Source organism: Cuculus canorus, chromosome 2, assembly GCF_017976375.1.
Source record: "Cuculus canorus isolate bCucCan1 chromosome 2, bCucCan1.pri, whole genome shotgun sequence".
Taxonomy (NCBI): domain Eukaryota; kingdom Metazoa; phylum Chordata; class Aves; order Cuculiformes; family Cuculidae; genus Cuculus; species Cuculus canorus.
In genome coordinates, this window is record NC_071402.1 from 136,212,362 (window position 1) to 136,231,263 (window position 18,902).

The 18,902-nt window shown below is 35.0% G+C and overlaps 1 protein-coding gene across 6 annotated transcripts in view; it reads right to left on the bottom strand.

Annotated features, from left to right (window-relative positions):
• The window catches only part of AKAP9 (A-kinase anchoring protein 9), a 113,994-nt gene that overhangs the window by 40,226 nt on the left and 54,866 nt on the right, over positions 1-18,902 (bottom strand). For 5 of the 6 annotated variants that reach the window (XM_054060703.1, XM_054060706.1, XM_054060702.1 and 2 more), the window contains 8 exons: positions 18,137-18,221; positions 17,214-17,306; positions 15,626-15,961; positions 14,504-14,728; positions 12,775-12,915; positions 12,144-12,244; positions 11,205-11,410; positions 3,961-4,172 (listed from right to left, as the gene is read on the bottom strand). In XM_054060703.1, coding sequence (XP_053916678.1) covers positions 3,961-4,172; positions 11,205-11,410; positions 12,144-12,244; positions 12,775-12,915; positions 14,504-14,728; positions 15,626-15,961; positions 17,214-17,306; positions 18,137-18,221 — 1,399 coding nt within the window. Of the gene's footprint in view, positions 1-1,167; positions 1,429-3,960; positions 4,173-11,204; positions 11,411-12,143; positions 12,245-12,774; positions 12,916-14,503; positions 14,729-15,625; positions 15,962-17,213; positions 17,307-18,136; positions 18,222-18,902 lie in introns of those variants that run through there. The other variant, XM_054060705.1, reaches the window with a different exon arrangement.

An 18,902-nucleotide genomic window follows, 5' to 3' on the forward strand; every position in this document is an offset into this window, starting at 1 on the left:
AAGTTGACAGAATTGAACTGTGCACAAGTCCTTAGTGTGCCTTATATTCAAAATAAGACAACTTATTTTGAATAAGAACAACTACATAAAATGAAATAGCACACATTTCCTGCTCCTCTCCCTGCCATTCTCCTTTTTTTCTTTCCTTCCATAATATTATGGATGTTGGCAGATATTTGAACGATAGTAACATCCATGGCTTTGCTACAGTTTCTATAAACATATTCTTTATCCCCATTTCTTAAAAAATAAGATCTCCAGACAAATTAATGAAATGATCCACTTATAAATAAAACTACACCTTGAAAAGAATGTTTAAGTGATTGATACACTGTCTTCTACAAAGCACTGAATTTAAAGGCTTGATTTCTTTTCTACAGCATTCCTTTCTAGATAGACATCGTCACTGTGAAATATTTATTCTGACAGGAGTTAAAGAAAGGTATAAATACTGCAGCTGCAAATCTGAACTGGTTTGAGATATTTTAAAAATCACAGAGTATTCTTAGTCTTACATTTTGAAGTGCTTAACGGAAGACCTGTCTCAGATAAAAGGAAACTTATGATAGGTTTATTTTACAGAGACACCCATAATAAATGGCTCACTGAAATGCATCAAATACACCAATTAAAACTAAGAATAAAAATTATTCTCCATCTCTTTTCAATAATAATAATGACTCAATGTATTATTAAAAATATCAGAGGGCAAACCCAAAATAAAGCAGAAACATGAACAAGAATTTTTTAAGAAAAAAATTTCTCTGTGGCATCACTGGAAGCTATTAGCAAGATTGTCCTAGTTAATGTTACTAGTCAGGATAAGAAAGCTATAAAAGAACAATCTTAACTGATTAGAGCCTCTCCCCTTGTAAATTATTGATAATGAGAAAAATGTAGTATCATTGAAGTGCTCTAAAATGAGATTTCAAATCTCTATAATACAATATATTTCTGCGTCTGAAAAATTTCTTTTGTTAGAAATGAAATTGAGAATTGCATAATCAAAGCTTTTTCATTGTTCATTAAAAACTGTCCAGGAAAAAAGCTTCTCAGTAGCACATAATAACTTTACCGACAGAGACAAGTATGTATCATTCTTCACAGCATTCTCTTCTACTTAAGCTGCTTTAAAAAACAATTTCTTTTATAAATGTTTATACTTACTGAATAGGGAGGTGTAGGCAAGGAGATTTTAGAGACAACTTTTAAAATGTGCCCCCTTTTTTTGTGGCTGAAGTGGAAAATTGAAGTATTTACAACTACAGAATTATTCTCATCCAAGTGTTCAGTGAAAGGAAAAGGATATGGCAGAGGCACACGAGATTCAACCTCATACGTATCTTCTTCTTGGCCTTCAGTCCACAAATCACTGAACAGATTAGATGCCCAGTAGGTGCGGTAAGAATCCATCTCCAAAAATATTGCTGTTACTGTCTTCTCAGCCGTCACGTGGGTACTGTGCACTAGGTAGGTTGGTTTTAGAAATTTCTAACAGGCGTTTGCAACAGAACACATACATTTAACAGTCTTGAACACAGGTATCAGCACTGTCTGTGACAAACCTACGCAGAACCAGCAGGAAGCTTCCTATCACATTCTCAGAGTAATTCAGGAGCAGAGTAATCCAAAACAGAAAGAGGCAAAAGAAAACTTTGTACGGTCACTCCTAAAAATCCTTCTTAGAGAGGTTTCACATGAAAAAACAAAAGAAATCAATCTTCCAATAGCAGCAGGCAAGTGAATTCCAAGGCAAGGAAGCATAATTTTGTTTACCTGCACAGGTATGCTGCAGCAGACAAGCAAACTAGCAGAACAGAAACTAAAATTGATTTTTTATCTCCAGCAAATGAAAGAGAAATACAATATGTCACTCTTTGCCTTCATTCTTGATCCTGGAGTTAATTCAACAGGAAGAAATTTCTGAAACTCTGCTAGTTTAAAGGCTTCCTGTAAGGTTCTCCCAACCAAAAGAGTTCAGGGGAGTGGCCTGATTTATTTACCTATACATAACACCAGCAGGTGGAATTTGAATTCATACACCCACTACACACCTTGTCTGAAAAGATTCAAGCTGCACTCCAGTTCTGAAAGTGTGTGTTCAGACATGTCTCAAATTGTTACTTCGAAGATTTTGCTAGGCTTCTCTCACTCTTTTAAGTTTATTTTAAGATATGGGTACATGTCTGTATGCACAACACAACTGATTAAAAGGAAAGGTAAAAATCTTTTCTGTCTATAATTAGTTCTATATTTTTTTCTTCAACTCTGCAGTATTTTTACAAAGTATACTGTTTCTGAAAATTTAAAAATAATTGTTAAGTCACCTACAAACCCTTGGTATCTACAGGAACTGTAGCGAAACCAGTAAGCACACAACAGACATTGCAAAGCAGACAAGTTTGTGTGTTTGCAAAGTAACTCTAAAGAATAGCCAGAAAAGATGTCAATACTAATACTGTAGGAAAAAAAAATGTGCAAACCAATGAACATTTTTGAACTTCTAGGAAAACAGAAATGATCACCAGGGATAAATCCATATTTGTATAATTCATACTCATGAAAAAAATGTGTGTATGTGTTTGAGCCAAAACATAACTCTTACTGGTATTGTCAAGGTCTCAGCTACAGAGCTAGGAAATGAAAATAAACTTCCCTCATTAACTGACAATAAAAAAATATAAGCTGCTCAGAATATAGTGATTACTTTCATCACTATAATGAAAAGTAAATGCTTACTGTAAAAGCATGATTCACAAAAATAAAATAACTTAGGGCTATGTATAAAACTACTGCATTGAAAGAACAGCATCAAAAGTTTCAGAAAAAGAAGCACCAAGTGGAATAAATTATTGACAATACTTTTCTAATTGCTATATGAATTCTTAATTACTGTAAAAATTTGAAGTTGTTTTCTCTGTCTGTATCATCTGCTATTTAAATGCATGATTTCCTACAAATGCCTAATTATATATTTTTTTTTACACAGAACTCCCATGCATTGGAATATCTGTGTATCCTTTTTCTTCATTATGTAATGCTAGGCCTTCAGCTGAAAAAGAACCTCAAAAAACTAAACTCCTCTTCTTAATTGAACTCATGGTTAAACAAAAGAGACCTGTTGCAGAATGAGGTTGCAAGTAAATGCAATGCAGAAATGAATTTACAAGACTCACCAAATTGAGATATTGAAGACAGACTGACTTATAAAAAGTTACAGTGAGATACAGGGTATTTACTTAAGACAATTCCAAATTGAGATGTACATCATCTAAAAGTGAAGCACATGATATAAGCAGTGCGATTTGAACTGACTGAGCTAGGTATCTATCTCTCATTTCAATGAACAAGGAAACACTGCAGAGAGCAATTAACATCTCACAACACAAAGCAACCCCTACAGTAAAAAGAAAGTTGTACCCTTACACTGCCTTTTTTTGAGATTATTCATGAATCACAAATACCAGAGAGCTGGCGTACAGACTCCTTTTCTAATAGCAAGGTGGATAGGTGCTTAGCTTGCCGTGTTTTAATCATAGCCCGAAGAGACAGTAATAGAGCTCCACCTTCTTGGCCAGTCAACCAAAATGTTTGTCTAGAACTGAACACAGCTCCCCTTAATCTTCCCTCTTCACAAGGGCCAGCTCAATGTGCCCTGACACCTCCTGTCTCATCTCTGGATCGCAGCAGAATGCAGATGACCCATATGAGCAATGAAAGACTGCCCTAGATTGATAAACATGCCCAAATTCAGATTTCCTCTGCAGCCCAAAGCAGATTTCTAACACAAATCTAAACGCATTAGTAAACTCATGCTGGAGCAGTTATTTTGGGCGTAGGCACCTGAACTATTGTTCCAGCTTTCAAAATGAGCCTTACAAAAACATATTCATGAGAAAAATAAAGAAAAAAATTCATGAGAGAGAGAATTCAAAATGCTTCACTATCAGATTAGCCTACCTGATTAGAAGTTTCATTGATAGCTTCCAGAAGTTTTTCTACAGCCGCCTGTAGTCGAGAACTAATATTCAGAAAGAGTTCTTCATTTTCAGGATCAATTTCCACTCCACTTTCTGCAAGATGTTGGTTCAGCAGCCCTTCATCTGTTGCTCCTGACCACAGGTTAATATCATCATCTCCCACATTACTACCATGGTATGAGGGACAGGACTCTGGAAAAACAATGGTTATCTTTTCACACAGATCCTTAGCTCTTCAAAACATGAGAAACTGTACATCTGAGTTATGATTGGAAAGACACGTCATAAAACTACTAAAACATTTGTATTGGTCACAAAGACAGAAAGGGAAATATTGCACACTATAACTTACACAAACAAGGTACACAATGTGTTAACTAAAACCAAGAAGAGAAAAGGAGATACTAACAGAGAATATTTTAGATGTCCTTTCAGTCTGCTCTTGGGCTCTGAAGCTCGTCTTCAAACCTTTGTTACTGTCAGTGACCCTCACTACTTTGAAAAACTTGCAATAATGACTTGCAAGATTGTCTTTAAAATACCAGATAAACTCCTCAGCCAGGTTCACCACTGCCTGTCTGTGTTGGTGTGCATTAACACAACACTGCTCAAGTTCACGATTCAAAAGCACAGACTCAAGTGAGTAAAGGGAAAGACACACATATAATTCAGACAACTTCTCAGGACAAACAGACTAGACTACAGCACATCAAAATTCAGCTTTATTATTAGTGAACTGAAAATTGATTGAAATGGGTAGCTGAACAAATCAAGTACAGCGCAGAGGGACTGTAACTGTCCCTATTGATGGACCACTTGGCATCTTCCTACTCCTCAATCTTCCTGATATCTGATTCAGTTTCAGGGCATCAACTGTTCTGTCTGAAAAGCAGGAGACAAAGTTTGCCTCTGACATTAAATTGATAGTAATTCAGCTAGAAAACAGTACATTTGCTATATTTAGAATTCAGAGTTGTATCTAAGCAAGACAAGCGAATGTAAACTGGTGAGATATTTTAAAATCACACTTTCAGTATGAAATAAAAACACAATAGCACATCACAACAGTCGATAACCATTGCTGATATCATGTTTTAGAAATGTGTTCTGTCATTAGGCTAAATGCTATTGTGGAAAGTGTTTTTTATTTTTTTAAATTACAGTTTATTTTAATGTAGTTTATTTTAAAATGTATTTAAAATAAAATAAAAATACCTTATTTTTGGGAAGCAGCACTCTGACTAAATGAGTTAAGAATAGTCAATGCCTGTTTAGCAATAACATTGCAATAATGCATTATGTTTGAATTTAAGTTCCTGGTTACTCCATGAATTGTGACTGCTTAATTGGAACAGTTTGTTTAGTTACTAAAATGGAAATGAAATTATAATAGGTCAATTTTACAAATCGCCTTCGAAAATTTATTTAGTACCCATTGGATACAATTTCTTTTAAATGACTTTCAACACGATTTACCATCTGGTTTACTTACTATACTTCTATACCTGCAGACACTGTGATAATAACCCATCTACATACTGATTGCATTATGGATGGAACTGTACATATGACCCATATACAACAAACTAATCTACACCCATTCTAGTTTAGAAAAGTTTTGTTTACTTTATAATTGCTAAGATTTTTAAATGCAGATGTATTTAGCAATTTTTTTCTAGTTGTGTAATTACTGTTTCATATCTCCTTTTAGATATGTGAAATACATTTTACAACATTTTTTCCCACTCCAAAAGGAAAAAACAGAAGCACGCTATACGCATGAATGACCAGATGAATAGAATACACATTCACATGGCACCTTTCATCTACACAGGATTTCAAAGCACTTCTGAGTACTGCACTTTGGAACTTCAGTCACAAACTACAGTAGTGGAGTCACCCTAGCAGTGGCTGGCAGTCACTTTTTCCCAGCACACTCAATATTTAGAATGGGTTTGTACAGCATCAAGGCTTTCCCATAACATCCTAATATTCCACCCCCCTGTAGTGTAAGGAAGGCTGCAAAACAAACAATTTCATTTTTTTTATTCAATAGCTTTCTGATTTCTCACCACTCAAATTTGGGTTGGATCTGGGTGTCTCAAAATATCAATAGTGATGTAGAAGCTTTAATATCCTCAGAGTAGAAAGGACCTTCACTTAAGATGGACATCCAGCAGCATAGGCATTTCCGAATTCTGTGCCAAAGTACTGGTTAACTACTGAGTTGAAGGAAAACATATTCCCTACTGAGCCACTAACACACTTACTGCAGCACCTGATGCTCTTTGGAGGCCACTCATCTTAAGTACTGACCAGGTAATACCCTGCTTAGCTTCAGAGATCTCACAAAATAAAAGCCCATAGTACAGTAGCACAGCTATAAACAAGATAAAACAATGACATATTAGTTATTGCACAATCCAATTCTTTCTCAATGGAGTATAAATTACCTATGTAATGTTCCTGTTTTCCCACTGAAGCCCATAATTCATGTCCTGTAACCCTTACATTCTTTGCCTGAGAAGTACAGCCGAACCGTGCAATGATAAGTGTACGCCAAATACAAAAATAAACACTATAGTAAATAAGTGCAGAAATGTGCAGTCTGTTGCAAAATCATCTGAACTTCTGGCTGTCTGGAAACTTTCAGAAAAGAACTTAAAAACACTTCTGCCTGCTCAGGACACAATCTTCTAAAACCTAGGTCTGGGATATGTCTCCTTCATTAACAATATCACTAACATTATTACTAATTCTTGCTAGTGGCCAGAAAAGTACAATTTAGCCTCAAAGAACTCATGACGAGACTTTAAATTCCTGTTCTGCTTATGTCAGTTCTTTTGTAATTTGATTCTATTTCTGCTGGATAAATCCAAAACAAGTCAATGTTAAAATATAATTTTGTTATATAAAAAATCTCAGTAAAAACCATCATAATTTACCTGAAATATAAGTATAAAAAATGAGGAAAGAAAAAAAGAGAGCTATCACCCGAAGTATGATTTGGCACATGGAAACTTTACTACACTCAAAGATAAAAAAGGAAAATGTATCAAAAGCATCAACAAACTGTAATAATTCTGTTTATACTGTAGGCTTGGCAACTCAAATAGAAAAATCAATAGCAAATGATAAATGCAGATGCCCATGTTATAATTTCTACGAAGAAGCACTTAAGAACAGGAGTTCATGTTAGATGACTTCCTAACTGGAAAGTGAAAATCTTTGTACCTTTTTCCTCTGAAAATGGTCTTAGTACACACCTTTCCAGAAGATTTTCAGTGGTAGAAGCAAGAAATAGAAATGTTGCCAAGTCCTACTAACTGCCCCTGGCAGTTGAATGCTTAACCCCCATTTTACTAATCCTTATAATACCATTCAATCTCCCATCCCAACAGAACTAAACCCAAATTCTCTGTTCCCCTATTTTCGTTTTCAGTTGACACAAAATAATGTATAGAATATAACTGGCCCACGTAAAAACGTTTTCTTCTTGTGTAAACTCTCTCATGTAACAAAAAAACCCAAAACCAACAAAGGCTTATAGTGTTTCCTTTGCCAAAAACCTTGCAGTTCAGCACGTCAGATGTCATGGCCCGCTAAATCTTAATAAAAGTGCTTAATTATACAGTGCTCACTCCAAAGTTTCACATACAGCAGTTGCTTATGAGCTGCCAACTGACATTTATTAAATAATACATATTTTGCATCATGTTGAACTACTATCTCGGTTAACTCCTGCAATTCCACTTTGCAGAATCATTAGGGGTGACAAGATGAAAACAACAAAAAAAATCAGGCAGTTCAGTAAAAGCTATTTACTCCCTTGTTCATGATAAACTGTTCGGAAACAAGGAGCTCAGAAAGTAGGTAAGAGGGTGCCATAACTACACAAGTTTCTCCAGAGCAACCGGCATTACTGCAGTCCCTCCACCCAAGGTACGAAAGCCTAGTGGCTCTGTCACAATGATTCCTGCCCCAAATCTCCAGATGTAATTAACTCACCGGACAACTTTGCACAAATGCTGTTTGCTTCCAATGGTAACTTTTATGACTGAAATTTGAACTTCACTCACTCTGCTAGAAATAAAACCCTGCATTAGCCAATAACCTAGGCAAGGTTCTAGATAAGACTCTATATGCTCCATAAATCAAGTTGTGGTTATAAGTATGTAACCTTAATGATTTAGCTTTTTAAAATGCTGAAACTCAGCAAAACCAGTAACCATATGGATTATGTTCAGATGGTCAGAGAGTATTCACTTAACTGAACACGTTATGTTTTCTATTTTATTATTAGATTTTTATTGGCACAAATTTCCTAAGCAATTAAAGAGGAAGATCTGTTTGGCTAGGTATTAACAAAATATAATAACACATTCAGGTTAAAATATGAAAGTAGTGTCTACCTATTTCTTATTTGCAGAAAACAGCATGAAAAAAATTTTAAAAGTTTACGTCTTCTAAGGCCATTCAGTGGAATGAAAGAAATAACAACAGTCTTGTTGCTGAAAACACTAACAGAATTTGTTGTCTAATTCCATTTGAAGAAGGATCAAATACTTCAGCTGATGAAACAGTATGACTGCTACTGTGGCTGCCTGACCTCAGTGGCAGAACTACATACACAGCCAGCATGCTGTTGTGTCATTTTGAAAGGCCAAAAAAGAGAACTGTGAATGCAACATTGGAGATGGATTACAAACTATACATTCACCCATTATAGCAACTGTAAGCTTGGGTTTTCTTTAATCCTCTCCCTTTTCTTTGGTTCCTCCTCCTTTCACAATTATTTCTGAATGTAAGGAAACATGAAAAAAGAATACTGGAATAAAGAACCAGTATGTGGACAGCTCAAATGCCGCTCTATACCAAGAAGGAACATTGCAAAGTGTTATTGCTTTGTTACAGAATAGTGAAACTTGACATGCCTCTTCCAAATACACTAACAGCAAACACAAGAGTAAAAAGTCAGCCTTCACTAGTAGAATGGAATAGAGATCCCTTCTATTTAAGAGAGTACTTTCATCAGAAGACTTCACAAGAAATCAACAACACATTCCAATTACGGGGCCTGTTTTGTGTTTAGACTGCAGTATTATGAAAGCCAGGCATGAGCCTATATTGCATTCACCCAAAATACCAAATAAAGGTACTTTAACTGTGTTTTTCTTACATATATGTAAAGCAAACAATCCATATTAAGAATAGTTAATGACAATAGTGACAAATGCAAGTATGCACATTGCTGTGCAGGAGAAGGCAGAAAGCTAACACATGTGCTGTGCACTGTATGTGCCTGTGCAAAGTAAGCCCTTATGAGAGTAGCAAAGGGCAACAATCACGTATTAGCACTTTGTACATACAGTTATTATCCGAGAAAATGGAGCAACAGTCTCAGCAAATAAGAATGAAGGAGAAATGTAACAGTGCACATTCTCTGAATAGGCGTGATATAATGATGAACTTGGTGCAGTGAATGCACTAAGCAACACTGCAATAACATGTAACTGTGACAACCTGTGATCACTGCCTTCAAAACCAGAAAACGTTCTTGTTTCTTTGGGCAATGTATGTTGTGGATACGTTGTGGAAATCCCAATACCTTTTACCACCTCTGAATATACAATCTGAAGACAAAGAACACAAAGCATACTTATAAATCGCTGGTTTTAATATAGAAAACTTATTTAAAATGCAACTTTCATAAAATTTAAGACTAGCTCAGAATAGAGAAGGAGGTGGTGGTAAACTCTGAGCCTGGTCATTGTTTCTTCTACCATTTAGCTAGGAGACTCTGAGGAAAACAGTTGCCAGTGGCCAAAGACACTTACACATGCTTTAATATAAGTAAAGTCTATTCATTTCCCACCCCAAAGTAAAGTCCAAAAATATTTCACTTGCAAGAAGTGACTCCTTCAATTTTAGCAGCAGATGTTCTCAATCTTTACAGTCTCCTGGACAAGTATCAAAAATTAAGGCCAAAAGCTTAGTTACCTAAACTAAAATTTGGAGAATAAGGCAAAGCCTCAGAAGTCTGATTTTCTAAAGACTTTCCTCACAATTACATACAGCAAAATGTGGAGAAAACAAAAGTTACGAGATTTGTTTAATGAAACAGCAGTACAAGCATAAAACTGCTGTTAACTTGAAAAGTGGAAGAGGCTGTAGCTGCATATATTTCATCGCCGATAACCTTTTCAGTAATTAACTCAGAGAGATTCCTCTGTGCTACGAAGTCATACATCCTTTTTTAACTTGCCCCAAGGCTTCATGTGACCTATATTTAAAGCCAGAGGGAAGCAGTAATATTTAATAAACTACATTTTGAATGAAAGAGGTAAAGTTCATCTTCATTTACCATTTGTTTTATTACTCTGTGGTAGATGCTTTCTTAATATTGAAATGTAGTATTTGACTTCCAGTTTTCTCATTCGCAGTAATAAAAATTCCAACCAGATCCAGATAACGTATTTCAACCTGAACTAATCTGTTGTACATTGAGTCCCTTGAAGATCCATGATGAACGTACACAACCCTAATGGCACCTAAATGGTACCTAAATGGCAAAATGATACTTGCCTACTCTTGCCCAAAAGACAAATGGACAGACAATATCCTACTGCAATCACAAGAAAATAACCAGAGCCTGAGAGAGTTCTTACATACTGGTAACTAAGTAGCTACCAACATTAAAAAGCTCTTCTAGACTCGTGCCAACTAGCACTCCTCCAAACAGCTGATGGGCAAGTTATATAAATATATATACAGACTGTCTCATGCCAGCAGGCCTCAGTGACCAGCAATGTCCCTACATACTTAAGTGCACTAGTAGAGATATGGCATTTGAAACTAGTCCTCATTCCCCATGCATACAAAGGAAGGCATAAAGTTGGTAAAGACGTTATGAATCTGTGTTTCATTTTTATTCGTCTTTGCCTCCTTCAACAGAACATATTTATTTTTGTGTTTCTCAATCACCTTCCCATTCTGTTGCACGCTTTGCAAAAAGACCCTACATATGAGTCCTAATCAGCTTAGGGTGTGACCCAGAAAACTTCTGAAATGTTGTCCTTAAGCAGAAATGTCACATACATTCAAATGACATAGGTTTTGGTTTTTTTTTTTAATTTAAAAATTAAAAAATAACTTTATTTAAATATATTATTAAAGTATGCAAATGCTACTTGTTATGAACCAGAAAAAACACGCAAGCAGTACCTTTTTCAAAACCAACATGGACACAGGGTTTTACAGACTCCTCTGCTTCTGTGTCCCATCCAGCTGGTTTGGAAGGCTGGACTTTCCCAGTTCGATCCAGTAACCCAAGAACATGGTGGCCAATTGTCTCTTCCACAGCCACAGTTGTCTTCACAACTTCTAGAAGAATCTTGATGAGTTTCTCATTAGCCTTCTGCAAAACATGCCTGCAGGAGAGAAATGGATCACTTCTTTGATTTTTACCGTTTTCAAAGTGGTCTTTGTCCCTTATACACCCTTGCAAATAGGAAAAATTTGCAGTTGAAACAGTAAAACTAAGATTTCTTTCTTAAGACTAAAACTCATATCATATACATAAATACTAAGAGCAAATTTGTGTTAAAAGAAATTATTTTCATAAAATATGCATAAAGCCAAACTAGTTACCAATATTTGTATTTTTAGCTTGGTATTTTATCTCATTATTCTTTTAAAACAGAGGTCTAGTATTCATTATAAACTTACTCTTTTGTCAAAGCAACAATTAAAAAGATTGTTCCTCTACGCAGATCAAAAAAGTTACAGAATAGTCAAGAGGTATTGTCAAACACAACAATTCTATTCGTATAAACATATTTCATATAGGTACATACAATGTGTATAAAAATAGACATGTATAAATGACATATATGATTCTATATGTGTATGATGTAAAAGACAGAGTAAACCAGGTTAAATTTTGTCTCACCCTCTATGCCATTACACTGTTAGGCTTTATAAAAAGAAAGACATTGTTCAGTTGAAAGTATGTAAACGTAGAAATATGGTAACCTAGAATAAAAATACCATTATAAATAATCAGAATAAAGCATATAAACATTATTAATTTAACAGCAAGAACATGATACTCAAAATAAAAAAAAAACAAAACCAAACTGTTTTCTTAACAGTTCTAAGCACCTTTCTTTAGAAAGAAGAGCTGAAGATGTTTCAGGCTTTCTTCCTCCATTTTCATCCTCAAAGATCTGCTCTCTCACATTGTTTTGGCTGTCATTTTCACTCTGAGTAAGTTTTTGCAGAGGAAGAGAAGACAAAAAGGACAGAAATCCTGTCATGCCAGAATCAACATATTCTTATACACAAAACAATATGAAATTTAAAAGCTAGTTATTCTGTTAATAGAAGTGCACAAAATTACAAATCAATAAATAGTCCTCCTGCACAGAGAAAACTGAACTAAAACACAAATAAAAACAAAACAGGAAATCTAGGGCAGGGCCTATTAGACAGAACTTTGTTACGCTGATTAAACAGTCCTTGTACTTTCGGTTGGTGTTGCTATAGCAATATGAAAATGTGAGTTTACCTGAGCAAATAGCTCACCTCACCTTCAATCTCCTAAACTAGCTTCTGCTTATCTGAAGTAGAAAGTACGGCTACCAGAACCACCTCTTGATTCTTAAACATGCTCTGTTCAAGCAATTCCTAACATCTTTGAGGAAAAAATATTACATAAAAAGGGTAGCAGCAAAAATGAATCTTACTGGTTTTACATGACACAGCTCCCAAGATAATTGAAGTCCATATTTACCTCTGTTTGTGTGCTGCTGTTTTGTAGCTTACAAAGCAGCTTCTCTTTTCCAGGTACAGAATGTTGTTTTAATGATTCCAGTTCTTCTAAAAGCATTCTCTCTCTTTCTGCAGCCAGGCTGTCATTCTCCATTGAGACCCGCTAAGAAACAAGCATTACAGAGGCGCACACAATTTTTTAAGCTTCTGAGTATTAGTGAGTCCTGTCACTTCTAATTTTTTACATATTTTGCACAGTGAAATTTCAGTCCACTTCTTTAAACCGTTACGAAGTCATTGAAAGCTTTCTAGAATGGAACACAGCTAATAAATACTTTTGGTATCTTACACTTTCTTTAAGATTTTTGTATGATTTTTACGCTTTTCACTAAACACAGTGGTTACAATGCAAACTGGAAGGTTAACTTCTAAATATTACATGCCATAGTACATGTTTCGCACAAGAAAAAAGATAGAAATAAGTACTTTTTCTAAAAAGTCGACACATACTTTCCTTTAGAAGAGCTAGAATGTTCATAGCTTAAACATGATGCACACGTTCCTATGCAGTTCTTACGGGTAAAAATCCTTGGTATTAAAAATTGGAGAAAAGTCAGCAGCGTAAGTTCTACTTAATAATTTTCATCAGTTTCAGGAACCCCTGATGAAAGACGCAGTTGCCAACCAAGAAACAGATAAAAGGAAAAAGACACCTACAAGGCAGCTAGGAGAAATAGACACCTGACATTGCTGGAAAAGATATCTGGCATACAACTGACTGGCTCTCTAAATTCTTCAGCTCCCTGAGCCCAAACTTAAACAGAACAGAACCAGGCTTGGATAAGTTTGAAGGAACCTACGGCTCCACTCCACAATGAAATCACAGAATTTTAGAATTCACTTATTACTCTTTCCCTGTGCATTTGTGTAATGTTACACTGATAAAATTAGATCAGAACAAGACAAATTCTTCTGTATTCTATCTCCCTTGTCTTTCAAGGGAAGGAATGTTTGAAGACAAGTCTATAAATGATGTTATTTTTGCTGACTGAATTATTAAGAGAAAAATTAATGAATTTCATGAGCATACAAAACACAGGCTTTGAATATATGTGGAGTGACAGCAAGTTAAGTTTAGAAAGGCAAAAAACCAGCAGTGTTTCCCACTTAACCCCACTGATTTTATTTCATTTTAATAGTCAGTAAGGACTTAACCTCTCAAGATTTGCAAAAAAAAAAAAAAAAAAAAAGCCAAAACCTGTTGTTGTGGGAAGCCACCAATAATGTTCAAGTTTCGACCTCAAGAGGGGATAAGATAAAACCAAAGAATTCTGTAGTATTTCTAGCCATGGCTGGCGGCTTCATTGATGTAAATAGATGCTAGTATGCATCCTGCACAGTGCCATGTCTCTCTAAGGTGGTATGGTTTACGATGCATCTACACTCACTTCCTCACTCTTCTGGTTGCTCTGCAGCACCGCAGGTTTCCTCCAGGTTTACAAAAGTGCAAACTGAGCCATCACTGAATGAGCTTTGATTAAAGAAATGTGTCTTTTACACATATATGCTTACATGTGTTCATACACATACAGACACACAAACAAATATGCGTGTGTGTATATGCATGCATATAGTGAACGTGTGTGCATCTCTCAATATATAGTGAGATACAAATATAGATAAATATAAATCTGCCTGGTAGTGTCCCTTAGTTAGCCCATGTTAACTCACAGAGTCAAACCCCGTATTACCTCAGCTAATTGTACTTTAAGACTCTCAAGCTCTGCCAAGAGTTGCTCTTGATTTTCTTTTTGACGTTCCATTTGCTGCATGTGCCCTTGTCTCAATAATTCCGTCGCCTGCTGATGTTCTTGATACTGCCGCACTAGCTCCTGACGCATGTCTTCCAAACGTTCCTCATATAACAACAGCTGATTTGATGTTTGTGTGTCTGATGCCATCATTTCACTGTAATGCTGAAAATTGGAACTATTTTAGCATTTTATGTTCAATAACAGTTTCTAGTAAGTGTTTAAATAAATCTAAGAAAATACTTTCACAATTAAAGTAGCTGTAATGAAAGCATTCTCTTGCCGCTTGCTTCTTGGAAGGTCCAGGCTTAGAATCATTCACCATTTAAAAAAACAACTTTTTTAAAGTAAATGTGTTAAGTCTTACGTTTTTTAGCTGGCAGAGACATCAACAGAAAATGCTGAGGCAGACATACATGTGTCTGAGTGTGTGTGAACAATATCGCAAGTTTGAGAGAGCAGTATCATACAAAACAGGAATAGTACAGTTTATTCACTATAAAGATAATACACGATCAGAATATTTAACTGTTACAAATTTGAAAGTGTTACTTTCACTTCAACTATTGCCAAATTTAATAAAAAAATTAAGTTAGAATGAAACTGTGGAGTCAATTTCTGACTCTCTTCTACCATATTTATTCCACACTTTACCCCCTGCTCCAAATTTGTGAAATGCTAAATAAATATTTTACCTAACACAGAATTTTTGTGTTCAGCTGATATTCTTTATCACAAGAGACTCAAACTCTTTAAATAGTGTTTTTATTCTGTTCCTTGTACAAGCACTAAAATATAGCCTAGCTTACAGAAAATCATATAACCAGTGTCATATTCCTTTCCTCACAGCATAGCATAATGCTATGCTAGTCAGGTAGAACACAGGAAAGAAGGGCAGATAATTTAGATCTAAAGTTGTCATCCCTTTGAAAGGGAAATAATTAAATGGAGTTTTCATCATAATTTATTTCTTTGTAGTTTTCTCATTGAAAGGAACTATAAATCAACTGGAGAGATTAATCAGATATGATGTTACACACTGTCAATTTTTTTTACACTTACCAGTGTTTCTTCTGCCGTAAGCCCTTTGACATGGGAAAACAATTCTTCAGAAATCTCTGATTCATGAGTGGTCTGTAGGCAACCAGACTTGCCGTTAGCATGAAGCTGTTCTCCAAGTGAGTTGATCTCACCAGACTCTTCACTGAGTTCCTTGCAAAGTGATTTTGATTCTTCTTCATGCTTACTGCCTTCTGCTGATGGTTTTCTAAGAGGGACATCAACCTCTTCTTCATTGCACTGCCTTTCAATCTGTATTTGTGCTTCTTCTTCCTTCTGCCTGGCAATTCTTGACAATTCAGTCTGTTTGGCAAATGCTACACTCATTGACACAATTACCTGAATAAATAAGAAAAATCTGTTATTAGTTTATGCTTTACAGCATCTCCTACTGCTAAAGAAATCTCATTGCTGATCATCAATAACATAAATAAAAGTAAGAAAAGGTCTGAATTAGGATTCTGTTATTTTCACAAAGCAAAATGGAAAGGTATAAGAATATTGTCATCTTGGCAATCTCATCAACAGTCATGTCTTAAGATACAGACGCACTGTATTTAAGGTAGTGGTTATAAACTAAGATGTTATTTTCAACTAAAATACACTATTTAGCACAGAATTATTTAGTTGTTTTTTTAAAAAAGATTCTGTAAGGTGACTTTAAAAAGTCCCGGCATATTGACTTAAGTGCAGCTGTGCTAAGCTTCCTCTATCTAACGAAGCACCCTTTGTAAACATTCCACTGACATGGAATGTTTGGCTGTATAAAGACAACAGTGCCATGGGCCTGATACTCAGCACTGAAATTTTACTTGAAAAACTTCTACCGGCATGGTTACTTTTGCAGTTGCAACACGTTAGTAACTTTTGTATCACTAAGTATCTCCTTTCACATAAACATATTTTCCTACCCTGTCTTCCAGATCTAGAAGAAAACCACTGATAGCACAAACTACAAAGAGTGTGAAAAAAATACCATAATAAATAAAGAAGTGTTACACTTGAACACACCTAACTCTTCCTTTCCAGAAGTAAAAAAGTAAATCTACAAACACTTTAATATACTTTACCTATAAGATCTTAATTTTACTTCACACGTTTTAGAGAAAGTCACCAAATGCAAATAAAAACTATGCATTTTACACAACACATTAAAATTCAAAATTAAGTATGAACTGAAAATAGCATGAACTGTTAAGTGCAAAATCTATTGAACTGGCCAGCTGTTAAGCCTACCGTCGCAAGAAATCCACTCTCTAAGCCTCTGGATTTTCTAAAGAAATTCTAACGTCAAATATGGTTGCATGTTGTCTATTTTAATTGAAGTTTTAAAGTGAAACACCACCATCACCCTCAATATGAACACAAACTATGCATTAGGAATAGGACAGACAACTAAAAAAATCCCAAATGTTTCAGAATTTTTTTTTGAAGACTGTCTTGTTCAGAATCAGAATTTTAAAATTCACTGTAAATAAATCAAACAAAAGTTACCAAGCACTATTGTAACTATATGAATTGTCAGAAATAGCAAATGAAAATGATGCTATTTTTTAAACATATTTTAAAGTAACAAAATAAAAAACAATACCTTTGCTATTTCTTCTTCTAATCTTTCTTGGTACTGTTTTTCTAGCAACTGAACAACATCCAGATCATTTCGCATTTCAATTTCACTAGCAAGCTGCAAGAAAACCACGAAATCTCAGACCACATATTTGTCTTTTTAACATAACTTCAGAAGTTTCTATCTGACGGACCTTTTCCTCAATTAGTTTATTTTTATTTCATGCAAATCACAATTTTGTACTAGAACGTGAAAGAACTGAGTATAAGACTTTGCCATGTTTCTGCTTCAAAATCAATGTTAAACACTGAGTTTGCAATAAATCTTCTTCCACCATTATTGGAATTGTCAAATACAGAGAAAACAGTTGAGAGAGCACAGTACAAACCAGCATCACTGTTTTTCAAAATGCAGAATTTTTGAGCCAGGATTCCAGTGCCACTAGGGGAGTAATGTATGGAGCCTTTTCCACGTGTGTTTGGTTTCTAACATCTTTGGGATTACTTTTCCAAAATTTCTCCTAAACCGTGCTGTCTATACTTCAGAAGTACAAGGGTTTCACTTCTTCATAACTAGTGTTTAAAGAAAAGTCACAATATTTTAAAGGCTCCTGAAGAAATCCCAGAATTTGAACACTATTTCTTTTCTACTTCAATAAGAAGCACCCCAACCTGCATGTCTTATTTCAGAGAAGAAATAAAAAAATAATAAAAAAAAAAAAAATTAAACCCAGGCCCAATAAAGTTATATTGCTCAATTTCCAGAAATGTTTTTCAGTGAAATTTCAAACTTTTTCCTCTAACATGGACTGACTGTCTAGTAGTATAGCTGACAGTTACTTTAATACTAGTTAATATTAGTCTATTGTTAAATTTTATCTTAGAACCCAAAGCAGCTTCACTATATTGATCATATGCACATTAGCTGTCAACTAAATTATACGATACCTCCAGTGTTTCATCTGTTCTTTGATTTCCAGTGTCCTTCACTTTCCTGACCTCTTTTAGCTTTATTTGTGAATTTGTGGATACACTAAAAAGGTAAAAAAAAACATGGGGTGGGGGGAATAAAATAAAAATAACATCAATATTTCAATATGCATTATTTTTCTCTATTTAAATATGCATTGTCTGAAAATACATATACTCCACACATATTCAAAGATCCATGATTGCAAATATTTTCCTCTGAACTCACCTTTTCCTATGTCATTAATTTTATACACTTGATTTTGTAACTCGTCTGCCTTCCAAACACTAGCTCCTCCTGTCAGTGTAGCATACCATAACATCAGTTTTGCCAAGGACTCCACAAACAACTTTTCAAGTTACCTGAGAATATTTTGTGTGCAATAACTATGCACAAGAAGATGACAATCAAAAGTGCCTGTATGAATCATAAGGATATGACAGAAATCAGAACGGCTGCGTGTATGAAGCCATGGAAACACTTCAGAAAATGGTTGTATTTATTTTGATTCTTTTGTGTTGATGCTTATCAACAGATGCACTGCTTGCTTTCTTGTGTTATATAGGTGAGGCGTAGGCATAAAAAAAGTAAGAAATCCAATATGATTAATTTTATATATAGGTAACAACAGGCTGAATTAAATATATTTAGACTGACCCTTCCAATAGAACTGCTCTATATAGGAGTGCTATACATTGGTAAAAAGCAAAATAACACCACACACTACATACTGAAAAAGACTTA